General features: G+C 37.2%; 1 protein-coding gene across 4 annotated transcripts in view; it reads right to left on the reverse strand.

Moving 5' to 3' along the window:
* Nucleotides 1–16,482, reverse strand: part of pcnx1 (pecanex 1) — a 217,382-nt gene that overhangs the window by 128,475 nt on the left and 72,425 nt on the right. For all 4 annotated transcript variants that reach the window (XM_028822344.2, XM_028822343.2, XM_028822342.2 and 1 more), the window contains exons 4-6: nucleotides 16,091–16,130; nucleotides 12,675–12,764; nucleotides 6,982–8,718 (exon numbers count right to left, since the gene is read on the reverse strand). In XM_028822344.2, the coding sequence (XP_028678177.1) occupies nucleotides 6,982–8,718; nucleotides 12,675–12,764; nucleotides 16,091–16,130 (1,867 nt within the window). The remainder of the gene's footprint in view (nucleotides 1–6,981; nucleotides 8,719–12,674; nucleotides 12,765–16,090; nucleotides 16,131–16,482) is intronic.

Genomic DNA, 16,482 nt, shown 5'->3' on the forward strand with positions numbered 1-16,482 from the left:
TGCACAACTGAGCTGTGACCACAGAACTAACTGCTCTGTGGATGATTCATTCAGGCATTTCAAGGTCTTTTGGGCACTTTGTTGTAATGAAAGTATCTGCTGAATGTACTTTGTAGTAATGAGATTTCTATAGACTTGTGTCATATGGGGAAACTGTCGAGACCATAAAAATACTTCGTTGTAATGAAAATTTCGTTGTAAAGATATTCGTTGTAACGGAATTTTACCTGTATTTATATTTAAGAACACCCCAGAGGACTTTTAACTAATAACTCAGAGAACAATTCCTGTATTCTTTATGCCACCTGAGAGCCTTACTTGACAAATGTTTAAAAATGTCATTATTTGTTATCTGTAGCTTACATCTGATCTTGGTTTGGAAATACAAACTAAACACTAGCATGTTCTCCACTGCATTCAAAAAAACAAAAAGACAACAGGATCCTCAAAGATTTAAATTCAGATTTACATAACAGATTATGTACACTTCAAAGCCAGTGTTAATATGAGTGCAAGTGTATGAAAATTAAAAGAGGAGTGGCAGGCAGAGACTGGGCCAATGTATGTTGCTCTGCTTATAATCTAAATGTCTGGCCATGCACTGATTTCCTGTTACCAGAATTGGTTGAATTCTGTATCTTTTTATCCTTCTAAAATATCTTTATATTAAAATCTTTACATAAACAGATGTCCAAAAGCCTTATGCTCTATATTAAAGTATTAACACCTTGGTACTTACACAACTAAACTGCAGACAACAGTTTTTAGCTATTCATATTTTATCAAGAGAAATACATTTATTTACATGTAAAATAGACAAATTTGGCTCTTAAGCTAACAAGCCTGTTTACTAGGCAACAAAGGTAATTTTTTTTCTTTACAGATTCTTTTTCTAATTAAAACTGTGAGCTGCAGTGTTAAACACAAGTTCACTCACTGCCCACACTCACACAAAGAGTGTCCATTTTAATTAAAGGACAACACACAGAAAATTCTACACTCTGCTTCTCTTTACTGTAATTGCTGTTGTATAAGTGCCTCTTTTTGATACCACTCCAAGTTCAGCTGAACAAATTATACAGTACCAGTCAAAAATCTAGACACACCCAGAAAAGTCTGTGTTTTTGACAAAAACTGATTCCTTTTATCAGGAAACCATTAAACCGATTCAAAAATAAGCCTAGTGTGTATAATGGACATTACAGCTTGAAACAATTGATTTTTCATTTATTATTCATATATGTTGGCAAGATCCCATTTTCAGCAGCCAAATTGTCTCAGTGGCCTAATGATAAACTCCCTACTTTACCCTTAATTAGTTGGTGTAAATATATGTAATTAGAGAAACCTTTAGCACTGCTGAAACCCTTATTTTGTTCACTTGGATTGCAAGATACTGGCATTCCTAAAGTTCATTTCTGGATTCAAAAATGGCCAAAATGAAACAGCCTTCTCAAGAAACATGTCAGCCCTTTGTTTTTTTGCAGAATGATGGGTATTCCATGTGACAGACTGCCAAGAAACTGAAGATTTCATACAAAGGTGTCTATTACTATCTCGTGAGAAAAAAATGGGGCTTTACAGTCAGTAAAAAAATCATTTCAACCAGTAATAACCAGTAGAAAGACTAGTAATGCTTTGGTAGTATTTTGAAATCAATATAATGGTACCTATGTGCCGATCTTTTCTCTTTTGCACTCGCCAGAGATTTCTTCCGAGCTTGCTATCAATTGAACATTTCATTGATGCTAATCTTGTTATTAATAAATTTAAACAATGTAGCACAGATGTACTGCCTTGAATGACCCAAGTACATGCAGATCTTGGTTTCTGTTCCTGAACACATACTGTGTAAGTCAGCAATTGTTTTAAAATTGTTTAGTAATGGAAATAATATAAAAAATAATGTTATTACATATTTTACAGAATGCTGCAGACATTTAGTTAACAGTGACACAACTTAGCTACACATTAAATGTCAAAACAGAAATAATAGACCCTATGGCTATGTCCAGTATTTCAACTTTATGTTTAAACAAGCAAAGAGGTTGACAGTTTTTTTATAATGACACATTACTTCATAATGTTGGAAAATACATAATTTTGGCATGAAAACCAACCATGAACTGACCATTGTGAGACATGTGCTGTGCCACCTCTCTCTCTCTCCCAGCAGTGTACCCCCTGAAATGGCAAAGCTGCAAGGTGTACAAAGGACACTGGGATTTAAAAGCAGCAGGGTCTGCTGGCTTACCTGTGTCGAAGCTTATTTCAAAGCTGCAAACACCTTTAGTTACATTAAGTGAAACATGGAAAGAATAGTACACACTGATTGAAGACGGTGACAAATTACATTAGTGATAGTTTCTACATATTCATCCACTTCAAAAATAGGTGAATAAACATAAGTTGCAACATGAAAATCACATAAAATTAATTCGAATAAAACATTTTTGGGGTTTATTTGATCAGTCTTGTCTGTGGATTTGGATCACCGCACATACATTGCAGAATTACATAACCCATCTCCCGTCTGTATAGGGAAAGCCACGCAACTCCCAAGTCACATCTTTTACAAATTCAGACTTTTATCTTCATGTCTATCTCATTTATATTAATCATCTCTTGTAATCCTGTACAGCACTAACTCTTATGTTTTAACCAGCACATAGACTATGTAATCCCGTCAGGAATTGTCAAATGAAAAAGCTTGCAGGTTCTACCTGCTCACTGGATACCTCTGTTGAGACATTAGCACATTACACTGAAACAAATGAAATCTAAGCAAGTGTTTATATCAAGCAATTAAAACTAAATTTTACTTGACAAGATTTCCTAAAATAAGTGAAATAGTTCTACACAGAAATGTATGATTAGTCAAAATACAGTGTATATAAAACAACATTTAAGTACTTGACATAAAAACTTTTCACTTGCTTAGATTTTATTATATGCAGTGTAGCAGATAGTTTAGAAATGCAAACAAATTCTCACATTCTGGAAACAAGTTACATTGGTAGCAGACTCCTTAAAGGATAATTAAATTATAATCTCTCTAGGAGTGCTACTTCTCTTGGAAAAACACCAACAAGATAAAACATTTTTCTGAGCAGACAAAGAACAGCTGCTAATAAAATACATTAAACTCTGGGTGAAGTCCACTATGGTATAAAAGTTGGAAGTTAAAATTACTTGTTGGACATTATTATCTTTTCCACAAGTCCACAACCCAGTTAAGCTTCATCCCAAAGGCACCAATGAAATTGTGAAATTCAGCTGCACACAACTATTTAGCAAGTCAAGGGTGAGTAAATATTCTCCCTTCTAAGCAGTTGTCTGAGTAAATAATTGTTTTAGTTAGGCTATTTCATTTATTCACTGTCTTTGTGTATGATTAATGTAACCTTTCATAAGACTGGGGTGCAAGACTGATTAATCTCGCTTAGTGAATGCAGCTCCCTTCCCTCAAGTAGCAATGTGTTAAACAATATTCTGTACATGTGACAATAAACCTCTAATAACCCCATAAATATTTATAATACATTGAATTCATAAAATTAGTACTTTGATGCTAACAAAGAAAGGAAGAAAGAAGTATCCTTTGAAAACCTTTGTTTTTTGGAGGCATTTAATAGTTAAGATTTCTAAGTTTCTATAAGTTTATGTGGTCAGTGTCCTGTGTACACACTGCAGTAAAATTCTTACTGGCATGATCTAACTAATATGTGCTGGAACTCTCCAGTAATATACTTTTCAAATCTTTATAATTAGAGCATCAGCATTAAAATCAGCACATCAGGTCTGAGATGCCCCTGTTTATAATGCATGCTTTAAGAAATTCACTATAGGATTTAACATCATGAAGTATTTAATTTGCCTTTCCGCTATCCTATTACATTAACCAAAATTGCCTTGAAGAAGAATTCAAAACAATTTGAAATACTCTGTTATTTAAGACTTTTTTTCTTGCAAGATACTCTTAAATAGTTACAACTGTGGCTGGTCTGGTGAAAGTTATAAATGACTTAACAGGCAAACAAAGACTGACTAGACAAACTAACAAACAATAAAGAAACACTGTTAATCAATAAATCAATAAAGACATTAACGCATATGTATACATTTTCAAATCAGGCACAAAACAAAATTGTACAGTATGAAAGAAACATTTATCTTGAGCTAATTTCTTTAAAGCATGACTAACCCAAAGTCCACATTCTATATATTATGTGCATTACAATTACTTAATTGTCACTTCAGAATATAAACAAACACCTGGTTACATTTCAAACTAAATATTGTAAAACAAGCATTTGCTTTCCTTTCTTTCTTTAAATGTAAAGACAAGAATTAAAACAACAAGGTTTTTTTGTTTACCCTCAACTAATATTGGCACCCTTGTTAAATAAAAGCAAAATGAGCTCTGAATAAAAAGTCTTCAATGTTTATCCTCTTGAGATTTCATTCACAATTTTAGCAAAAAAATAAACCTTTAATCAAAGTAAAATAACTGAAAGAAAAAGAAATTCTCATCATAGAGAAAATATTTTTCTTAAAAATGTTTGTGCCATAATTATCAATGTCCCTTCACTGAATAGTTTGTGCAGCCTCCCTCTGCCTTCTTCTCTAATGCTTAATTAGGTTAGAGAACACATGGGCAGGGGTTTTTACCCCCATTCCTTAAAACAGCATCTTTCCAGATTCTTCAGATTTCACGGTCCAGTCTTCTCTTCAGCTCATCCAATAGGTTTTCCAATACTTTAGGGCAGGGCACTGGGCTGGTCATGGCCAAACTTTGATTTTGTGGTCAATGAACCATTTTTGTGATGATGTGTACATGTGCTGTGGCTCACCCTTCTGCTGGAAGATACAACCAAGGTTCAATGTAAGCTTCCTGGCAGAAGCAGTCAGGTTTTGATTTAATATATGCTGATAGATGATGTAGTCCATGATACGATATATCCTAATAAATTGTCTAGGACCTTTGGGAGAAAAACATCTCCACAACATCAATAATCTACTAGGATACTTTACAGCAGGGATAATGTACTTTTCTATATGTACCTATGCCAAAGTCATCTCCTGTTTTTGTTGCTAAACGCTCTTTTTGTATTTTCTGATGAAAGAACTCAAGCCCAATGAAAGTGACAGTAACGTCTAGAAAACTGCAGGTACTTGAGTTTTTTCGTCTGATGACAGAAGAGGCTTTTTTCTGACAACCCTCTCCAACGACCTGATTGATTATTGTCCTGATAGTGGAAAAAATGCATTTTCATCCATTTCTTTTTGTCACATATCATTACAGTGTTTTCGGGTCTTTCAAATTGCAAGATAATTTAGCATAGGTGTCACCTTGTATTTTATACTCCAGAAAGTCACTTAAGTGTTCTATTCTCTCAGATAAACTTAAAGATGTAAAAAGACAGAATTAGCATCAAGCTACCCTATTTTATAGTCTTCATAAGAAATATAATCATTCACTTCATAAGGCAGAAGTAAAAAACAAACAAGAATAGGTGCATCAAATATTTGAAATAATAAAATGTGCTGTTCAATTTAAATGTTTAAAGTCTGAATATTTTTGATTGTAATATAATAGAAATGTGTAATTTTTTACCCTCTTATAAAAGTCCATAGAGGACTAGCTCTCTAGCTCAGTGTTTCCCAACCTCGGTCCTGGGGGCACACTGTGGCTGCAGGTTTTTGTTCTAACCAGCTTCTGTTTTTAATTGGACTCCTGGGCTAATTAAGTGATGTGTTATTTCCCAAGTTCTGTGTTTTGGGAACAATATAGAAATTAGAAAACTAAGTTTGGTTTAAAAAAAATGTATATATTAAAATGTATCAAGCAGTTATATTTTCATCTTGATTTTCATTCTACTTTTCTAGGTGTTCTAATTGTTTAATTAAACCATTATTTACTAATTAGTGGGTTTGATGCTAAAGTACTTGCAGCCTTTAATTATTCAGTGTTGTTTGCCAGCATGTCTGCTCTGCTTATTTTTAATTGTCATTAATAAGATACAACGAAGGGGAAAAACTGCACAGAGAAAGGGCAAAATATAATGTAATCAACAAAAGAGAGTTAAGCATTTAACTCTATAGCAAAAGCAAAAATATTTCTAAATGTTTTATAAATGTAAAAATTATAATGCTGTGCATTTCTGAATGTACAGTAAAAGAAAAATAAATCCAGCTAATTAAATGGCATCAGTGTTATCAGGTGTTGTCACTGATTAGGAATCTGGTTGGAACAAAAGCCTGCAGTCACAGTGTGCCAATATCTGAGAAAAATACTTGTTTTATGATGAGAATTTCACTTCAGTTAAAGGTTATACTTCTGTTAATGCTTTGAATGAAAGATCAAGAGGATACACAAAGCCCATTTTGCTTTTAATTTACCAAGGGTGCTAATATTAGTTGAAGGCACAATATATAGTATGATTACTAGATGACAGGCTTTCACGTACTGCCTTACTGTAAAGAGGACCAAAAAAGTGGCTTACTGCTGCTGTTCACAAACTTGAATGGCTAGAACAAAGTTATTTTTATTACCATGAATAGTGCGAGAGAGCGCGAGCGAGCGAAAGAGCCCAAGCAGAAGAAGTAAACATTACAGATGAAGTAAGTAAACATTTAGTTTACTATTACACTGTGCATTCTATGGTATAATTAACTATTTTTGTGCTTAAAAATCTTTAAAAAAATATATATTTATATACAGCTTGTACGGACTGGAACGGATTAATTATATTTACATACAATCCTATGGAGGAAATTACTTCAGGTCACGACCAAATCGGGTTGCGACCAGAGTTTTGGAACGAAATTACGGTCGTGACCCGAGGTTCCACTGTATTTATAACAGAGAGTCAGTGTTGCCAAATAATGAAAAATAAAATGCCTAAATAGCAGCAGACTACAATAAAATAACATGAAATGAATACATTATGATTAACAAAGAAAAACAGAAAAACTTACCTCTGCCTGGCACTCCAGAATCTTCATTCTCAGCAAAGCCCGCCTGACTAGGGAGACTATTTCGAGATCGTGTGACAGACTCGAGCTGTGAGGCCCGTCCCAGCAGAGAGAGCTCATCTAGAACCTCACCCTCTTTGGCCTCCAAATCTGATTTGGAGGTGGTTAATGGCCGGGTACTAACTGGTGCCCCAAGTTTGCTAGGGTCATTAAGGCAAGCAGCAGTGCCACTATCCAGGCTAAGCACCCGAGCATGAGTTTTGATGTTGCCAGTGCTTGGGGTGCGGCGGGATGATCGCCTGCGGGCGCCATTTCCTTCCAATTGTTTAGAAGATGATGAAGAGGCACCTCCCCCAGATGTGTCTCTAACTCTACCCTGTGGCCGTCCACTTGCCCCATACTTAGCCTTCAGAGCACGATACCTGCCCTCAGGGGACTGGCATGAATGTGAGGTGGTACTGGAGGAACTGTCTGTGCTAAAACGATGAGCCGAGTGCAAACTGGAAGTACGGCTCAGGTCACTCTGGTCACTTGATTCCTCTTCAGGTGCAAAAACAGCACTGCGAGGCTTAGCAATACCCCTCAGAGACATGTAATCTCGATGCCTACTCGCATCAAAACTGCTTGCACGTTTTTTGCCAGTTCGTCTGCGTCCACTGCCTTTGTTCCCAGAGGAAGCTGCCCGGTGAATCAAGTTAGCAGACTTTGGTCGAACATCCTCTTTTTCCCTTTCACACCCAGCAACCTTTCCCCTATTTTCTTTAGATTTCCTGGAGTGAGAGTCTTCATTGCAACCTTCCTCCTGATTTTCAGAAGACAGCTGCTTAGAACTCAGCTCATTGGCATGAGGATTCTTATTAGCTTCTCCAGAGGGATGCGAACTTAAACCCTGGGAGCTGTTTCTACAGGTTGGACTGTGGCCCCCATCATCCTGAATCTTGCTTTCAATGATATCCAAATTTTTGCAGTCCATTAATTCTCTGCTCTTGTCATCTCCCGAAAGAGATAGTAAGCTCTCCACATGTGTTGAACTAGTCTGTTCACTACGGAAGCTGCTGACTGTGCTGTTCGTGTCACGATCTGTACCACTGCAGTAGCTCTCTGTTGAGCCACTGCTGTGGGTACTGAGGCTACGAAGGCTGTCAACGCTGCAGTCTCCTTTCAGAGCCTTGCTTTGGCCATTCCGCTGCCCATTAAGCTCTAAATGGAAAACGTCAGAGCGGCACTCACACACTTCTCGAGAAGCAGATTTTGTTAACTTTTTAGATGATTCTGGCTGATGATGTCTACAGCAGTCCCCAGATTGCATTCCTTTAGAAACAGAAACAGCGACCTGACAGGAGTCCAGATGGTAAACCTCTGAACTGTACTCCGGCAGAAGAGATGGCTTTGAGGCCTCCAGCTCACAAACAGGATCTAACCCACCTCTTCGGGGCTGAGAATAGTGACCAAAGTCTGGCAGAGTGGGGTCAGGAAAAGCTGAACCTGCGGAGCTAGAGGTGCGCGGAACCCCCCGTGGGCGTGATTCTTTACGATATGACTGTGAATGCAATGGGACTATAGAAGCAGCTTCTGTGTCACAAGCATTTAAAGACTGATCTACATGGTGTGTACTGGGATCTTCATGCTGCTCTACAGTACCCCGAAACAGCTCTGCAGGTCCTAGAGATGTTGATGGTTGGAGTGAGGCAAAAGAATCATTGGAGACAAGGCCATACATCCTTGGGTCAGATATTATATCTAGAAAAGAAAAAAACAAACATCAGGCAATTATTCCTTACTTGGTTACTTTATTTAGCTTGTCAATTAACACTTTCTGTATTTAAATATTTTTTCTGTTCTGTTTACAGAAGGCCCTTCAGTGTACACGGTCATTACCATGGCCATTCCATTACCCTTGTGAGGAACAAAATCAAGGGAAATGAAGAGGTAAGCCAGAGGTATACAAGACTTTTTTTTTTTTTTCCAGTGTAGAAGAAGGGCTTCAACACCACTGGCTTTGTCTTAAAGAAATTATTCCTGAGCAAAAATAACTAAGATGGAGTGACATACTCATCTCACATCTTGACTTTGCCCGAGGAAATTGCCTCAAAGTGTGCCAGCAAATTTTACATCACCAAAACAAAGAGAAAAACTTTAAATTAAGATCATAAAATGAGCTAACAAGTGTGATCTTAATACTTTATAACTCTTAAAATTCTTCACTGAACTCAAGATGATCTCTAAACTTCAACTTCAAAATGATATAAAAATCTTTTCTAAGGCTGGGAAATTATATTCCTATCCTTTATAAAACTTTACTTATTCTTATAAACAAGAAAGTACTCCAAAATCTCAAGACAATGGTCTTCTGATAGTCAAGAGTAAAACAAAACGCTATAGTTGGTATAGCCTTTAGGAAACTGGCCTAAAAAATTAGGGTTATCTGAACTCCAATGTTAGCCTTTAAAAATGGGCTAAAAGTCTACAATTCTGGCATGTCTTCTCCTGTCACCAGATGTGCAGTTTTAAATACTTTGAGATTATTATTAGCAGTATTTAATGTGTTTTCATTTTACTGTGTGTCAGTCCAACTTCGGCTTATAAATTTCTACTTGCAAGAGAACAGTGTTATGAAAGCAGTGATTACTACATTTTTTAACATGACACCTTAACAGTCTTATCAGTAACAGTCTTATTCTACAACACTGACGGCCACCGTTACAGTATGTGCTGGGATGGTAACGTCACCTCAAGAGAAAACCACTGAATCAACAAGCTAATTAAAAAGACAGGCTCAGTTATCGGATGCCTTCTGAATTGCTGACAGTAGTAGTGGTGGAGGAGAGAATGAAGATAAAACTGAGTGTCATTATGAACAATGCTGCATATCTTCACTCTGACACACTATCACTAAGGACTTTCTGAAGAAGTGTGTCAGGAAACGCTACTGAGGCTCCATTATACCAATGGCAATAAGGCTTTATAATGCTTCCCCATGACTGCCCTTTTCATCTACAGCCAAATAAGATGTTATCTTCTGGATCCCCAATGAAGTGCAGACTGCATCAGAGTAAGGGGGGGCAGGGGTTGTGTCCCTATGAAGTTCCTATGGCATTTAACCTTGTGTTTTTTTCTTCATGAAGTTTATGAAACAGCAATTTTTCCAAAACTGGAACAGCGAGGGTCAAAGGAAGAGGGATGTTAGAAGAAGACTGACATTTACTTCCAGTACTGAAAATTCCAAAATGCTACTATTGCACCCTTTTAATATGTGGGTTTTTAGGTAACTTTCCAGTACCAGTATACAATTCAACCTTATTCATCTGAAATAAATAAATAACAATCAATGATCCAAGGTAGTGAGGCGTTTGAGGAAAAAAGCAATAGGTATAGGCAAAGCTGTTGAAATTTAGGGAAATAAAAATTCTCAAGAATTCTTTAAACACAATGATTTTCAAAAACTCATCTTTAAAGTAGTTTTACATGCTACAAATGTTTTTGTGACCAGTTTCTGCTTTTAACTTATTTTTTGTCTATCCAAAGATAAAAGCAAAACATCAAATGCCATGTACTCTAGCATAAACATGAATGTACGTTTCTAAAAACTAAAAACCTTAAAATCTGAAGCATTTTTTCTGATCATACCAAACAAGCTGTGTTCACTGTAGATTTGCCCCAAGCATTACTTTAAGACCTGACACTGCCTGTTTGTTAGCTTCTCCACTGCTGCTATGGAGAGCAAGAATTCTAAAGGGAAAAGATGTACTTGCTTAACCCTGGACAAGAATAAAACTGATAATTAAACTGTAAATGCTGCTAGAGCTTAACTAGGTTTAATTAACCTGTAGGAACTTGAACCATTTTCCAAAAACAGCAGCATGTGATTTCAAGGTTTCCCCAAGGCCCACTGGTACATCACAGGTCCTACATTTATAAAACAGCAACAGTCATTTGCACAGTTACACAAATTGTTCTACTGTACTTCACTGCTAGTACCTATAAATATATTTTATAACCTCTTTAAGAATATGAACATACCAGCTTATTCACAATGTTTTAAATCTGAAATTTTTTTTTAGATATTAATGTGACCACCAGATAAATCAGGGAATATCTCATTTTTCAACATTCACATACTATGTTTTAAGAATTTCAAAACAATTTCACTAACTTTTAATCATTTTGTTTAATGTATTCTCACAGCAGCTTATTTTCTCTTCAAGCAACGAGTGCAGTAAAGAAACAATATATACTCTTCAGCAGTTATGTCAACACAATTTAAATGCTGTGTCACCAGGGAAATATATTATAATAATAGTAAAATAATTTAATAAGGGAAAAGTTGAGGGAGTTGAGTACTGATTAGCATAAGCATCACGTCTTCAAAAGATTCCTTTTTCAAGTTTAGAGTCTATGATTTTAAGAATTTTGAGCAGAACTATGAAGCAGTCATGTCTTTCGTAATGACTTATGTTGTAAATTCTCTTCTATTCAAACTTTTCAAAATGCGGTGATCTTTCCTCTGAAAAAACAAACACTGTACACACGCACCACAGTTGTCAACAGGGCACATGGAATCAAAACTAACCGACAGAAGATGTATTCACAAAGTTACAAAAAAGGTTCGGGGCACAACCTATTTGGGCACAAGGAAGGAATCATACCTAAATGGGGCAAGAATGTTAAAGGACCTGTACACACTCTAACCCACCCATATGCCCTTGAGATATGGAACGAAAACACAGGCCGATATGCAGACAGCATGCAGATTTTACCAATGAACACTGCATCTGTGAAGCATAAGTACTAACTCCTGTGCTGATAATGGCTTGATACAAGATTCTAGCTGCCTAATAAGGTTTAAGAAAAAAAGTAATCATCATCCAATTATGCAATGGTTTTTTTGTACCTTTTTCATGCTGTCTTTTAAATTCAGCCATTCAAGGCACTGTGCCTGGCAGTGTTTTGTTCCTTAGAAAACATTTTAGTGAGTAGAATCAGTTTTTGACATAGTTTGAGGGGTATGGAGGGGATGCCCTCTTAGACAAGCGGCACAAACAAAAAAATGAAATAATTATGACAATAAACAAGTAATGCAAAGAGTGTCTTTATTTAGAAACAGATTTTAAATAAGATTTCAAATGAGAAGGCAGTCAGAACACTGTTTCATTTGCATTAAATTATTGCAAGAGAGTTACAGCTGTCGGAGTGAGTGTGGTCATATTATTGCCTACAGTAAGGGATAGATTAATGTCTCAGAACAACTCTCAAGTTGTAGAAGACAAGCATCTCACACTTAAGGACGGCAGCTGCTAAAATCCAGGTACTCAACAGTTGGAGAAGCTGTCCTTTTAAGTGAATTTCAGTGTGTAACTCATTACAAGATTGTGTCTGAATTTTCCCAATGTCTTACCAAGACACACACTGAGTCGCATGTGTAGTTCAAGGTGGCAGTCATTCAATGTAAAGAAGAGTGGATTAAGAACAGTAATACGGTGTAAAAGTAAACAAAGAAGCACCATGAACAAGTCATGCATAGTATACCTCCTTAAAAAATTCATAGGGAAACAATCCACAGTATATTAACATGATACTCATTTCCGAACCACTTAGAAAAAGGCAATTATAAATATTAATATTGTATATAATAACATAATAGTATGAAAAATAAATTTGAAAAAGCAGCAGTAGACAATTGCAAATGTGTTACTTACCTTGGTCCTGACTGCCATCCTTACACAAGCTGCAGCTCTGAGCCAGGCTCAAACTAATATCATCCAAGGTTTTCCCCATTTCTGTTCCTTCTGCAGCAAACAAAGTATGTGTAGTTTGAGAAGTAGTTTCAAAACATAAATAATTGTTCTCTCTAATGAATACAATTAACAATTTAGTTCACTTTACAAGGGGATAAATATTGTTTTACCTCATAAAGTACATTCAGTTCTAAGCAATACACTAAGTAATATATCCTGTAAAAGTGTATCTTCTAGCTGCCATAAGCGGCTGCCTGCAATACCAGCTCTGTGTTTGTGTTTGTTATTGTATATTACTTTTTTTTATGGATAACCAAACATGTGAAGAACGAATCACACTCACACATGACAGCGACTGCTGGAGCTGCACCCTCAGTGTACTAGAGCATGAGATCTAATCGCCGGGCTGCCAACAGAGCTAAAGCATAAACATCAGGGGGAAAAAAAGCAGGTGCCCAACGTTACAACAAGAGAAGAAGGTACAGACCTTATCTGTCTTTGATTATCATGGGAGATGTAAGATTGCTGGTGAATAAAATGGATGTGCTTTCAATGCTGATCAGAAGCCAAAAGGAAGTATCCGAGATATTGCTTAGAGCTGAAAACACACACAAACTCCACAGTTGCACTGGATGGATTTAAAACCATGTGGATGGACAGAAACTGGTGGGAAAGCATCAAGAAGAAAGGAGGCGGACATGCCTCTTTTGTGAAGGAAAAATGGTGTAACCTCTGACACATTTCAATTAAAGCACACGTATACGACCCAAATGTTGAGCTGGTCACTGTGGGCTTACAACCTTAATACATGCCAAGAGTTTCACATGCAAATCTGCTGGCAATTTACATCCCTCGGTTTGCAGATGCGGCAATCACAACAGACACAGTACACTGCAAAAAGCAATCTACTGACAATACCTGAGCTTTCATCACAAGTACTGGGAACTTTAAATTTCCTCCACCCTCACCAATATTTACCAGTTTGTGGACTGCACAAGAAGAGAAAACAGGACCTTGGACCCGTTATATGCCAATGACAAAGAGGCATGTAATTCTTTGCCATCTTTAGGCCGATTAGACCATAACTTGGTACAGTTCATACGTGCATATAAACCCATTGTCCAGAGGCTGCCAGTCACCACCAGGACTATGCAGGTATGGGCAACTGAGGCAGTTCTGAAGGATACTTTTGAAAACATAGGTGGATGTGCTTTGTGAGTCAAACAGCCAGGACATTGAGGAACTGAGCTACAATATCACAGAATACATAAAGATTTGTGTGGATAATACAGTCCCCACAAAGACAATGCACCATTTTCCCCAACAGCAAGCAATGGATCACACCGTATGTGAAGAAGAGAACCTTCAGGTCTGGAGAGAATGATGAAATCAATTACGTGCAGTTAGACCTGAAGAAGAAGCTCCATGAGGGAAACATTCACTTTAGAGACAAACGTAAGCACAAGTTACAACAAAATAACATGAAGGAAGAGCAGAATGGGATAAGATTACCACTAGCTACAAGAAGGCTGTTAAACACGTGGAGGAAGGAAACAAGAAAAGAGCTAATGAACTGAACCAGTTCTTCAACAGGTTTGACTCATTCTTGTCAGTCCAGTCCACCCCAAACACTGCTAGCCTCAGAATCCCAAATGCCATCTGCACCCTACACAACCTACAATGACATCACACCTGTGGTCTCCAGCCCCCCTTCACTCCCTGGATTGTGTATATCTGCTGATCAAGTGAGGAGAGAGCTGAGAAAACTCAGCATAAACAAGGCTTCAGGGCTGGACGGAATTAGCCCCAGGGTGCTGAAAACATGTGCCAGCCAGCTCTGTGGGGTCCTTCAGCACCTGTTCTACATTTCCCTGAATGTGCAGAAGGTTCCCCTGCTGTGGAAAACATCCCATGTGGCCCCAATACCAAAAAAGGACACCTCAATGACCCCAAGGACTTCAGACCAGTTGCTTAGTTGATACATCATGAAGATCTTTGAGAGGCTGGTTCTAAAACAGCTATGATCCCTGGTTTTATAACTTCTGGATCCTCTGCAGTTTGCCTATCAGACACATAGGTGTGGGGGATGCTCTCATCTACATGCTCCACACAGCCTACCCCCACTTGGATAAACTTGGAACCACAGTCTGGATAATGTTCTTTGAGTTTTCCAGTGCTTTTAAAAACATTCTACCTCATCAACTGGGGAAAAAGCTCAAGGATTTGAATCTTGATGCTCCCACAATATCCTGGATCGTGGACTACTTGACCAACAGACAGCAGTTTGTGAGGCTGATGAACTCTACGTCAGAAATGGTGGTGTGCAATACTGGAGAACCTCAAGGAACTATCCTGTCACTGTTCCTGTTTACCCCTCTACACAACAAAATTACAACACAATACCAGCACTTGCCATCTACAGAAACTTTCAGATGACATGTCCATCATAGGCTGAATTAATAACGGAGAGGACTCAGAATACAGAGAAGTTCTGGAGGACTTTGTCTTGTGGTGCAAGGACAACAACCTGCATCACAATATCAGCAAGACAGAAGAACTGGTGGTAGACTTCAGATGTGCCAAAAGGACAATGCCTGAAGAAACTTAACAGGAAAGCCTCTTCCATCACAAGGTGAACTCTGGACAATTGAAGTTGTTATGGAAAAGAGATGATGGCAAAATTGGATGCCATCAGGAAAAATCCCCTTCCATTCCATCCAGGAGCACTTCTAGCTAAAGGTTCATTCAACCATGTACCCAGACCCAGGAAAATGTGTTGTGCAGGAAGCAAGATTATATCCAATGAAGCTACTTCTAAAACCATCCTTGTGCAGCAACAAGACACATTATGCATGAAACTAAACCCAATTTACAGAAATTTAGGTTTCTATATTATATAGATATAGCCTTGGATGGGACACCAGTACTATGCATTTTTTTCAGTGATGTGTACATTTTTAAATTCAATCAAGCTAACCAGCCATTCTTATTTAGCATATGGACCTCAGCCTGTGTGGTGTCTTGAATGTTTCTGAAAACCCTTGGAGAAAAACAGTAAAATGTCTCTTCATCAGACTACACTGCGCAAATAATGGTCCTCATTTTTTTTTTTTTTTTTTTTGTATTTGGTACTTTGTATTAATCCTCGAGGGTAAATGTAGGAAAATACTCTGCAGAAGCACTTTACGCATGAACGAAATCAATTTTTTTGAATTACTGTAATGTGAAATTGTCTGAAATTTCATTATAAGGTGGATAACGTAACAATGTCAATCAATAACCTGTATAATTTTGCATATTGCTTTATGTGTCAACAAATAACCCACATCATTAATACAACATGCTAACCATCAATTTTTGAATAAAAGAACACTTACCTTTGGCACTAATAGTAGCGCCACACTGTGAGGATGCAATCTATATTCAGGGAAAAAAATTGAATATTAATAATTACTCAAAAGAATAAAATTCAATTGTCCATAATTATGCATTAATTGGTTGAAAAAAAATACTTAAAACTGCAAAACTCTTCTGACTGAAATTCTCAGAAGAGGTTAGTAGTAAGGCCACTCTTGACCATGACCATAATTTAAAAGTTAGTGTAGAGACAACTAATTCAAAAAGAAGGGGGCTTATTTAATTGAATTTTCTTCCCAACAAAGTGCATTTATATACAATCAGAGTGCATATAAGGATAAACATAGTGCAATATATTGTCTAGCAAGACCTTATCAAACTCTCCACGCCTCCCAACCTCAAAATTCTACTC

Source organism: Erpetoichthys calabaricus, chromosome 16 (assembly GCF_900747795.2).
Source record: "Erpetoichthys calabaricus chromosome 16, fErpCal1.3, whole genome shotgun sequence".
In the NCBI taxonomy this organism is placed as follows: Eukaryota; Metazoa; Chordata; class Cladistia; order Polypteriformes; family Polypteridae; genus Erpetoichthys; species Erpetoichthys calabaricus.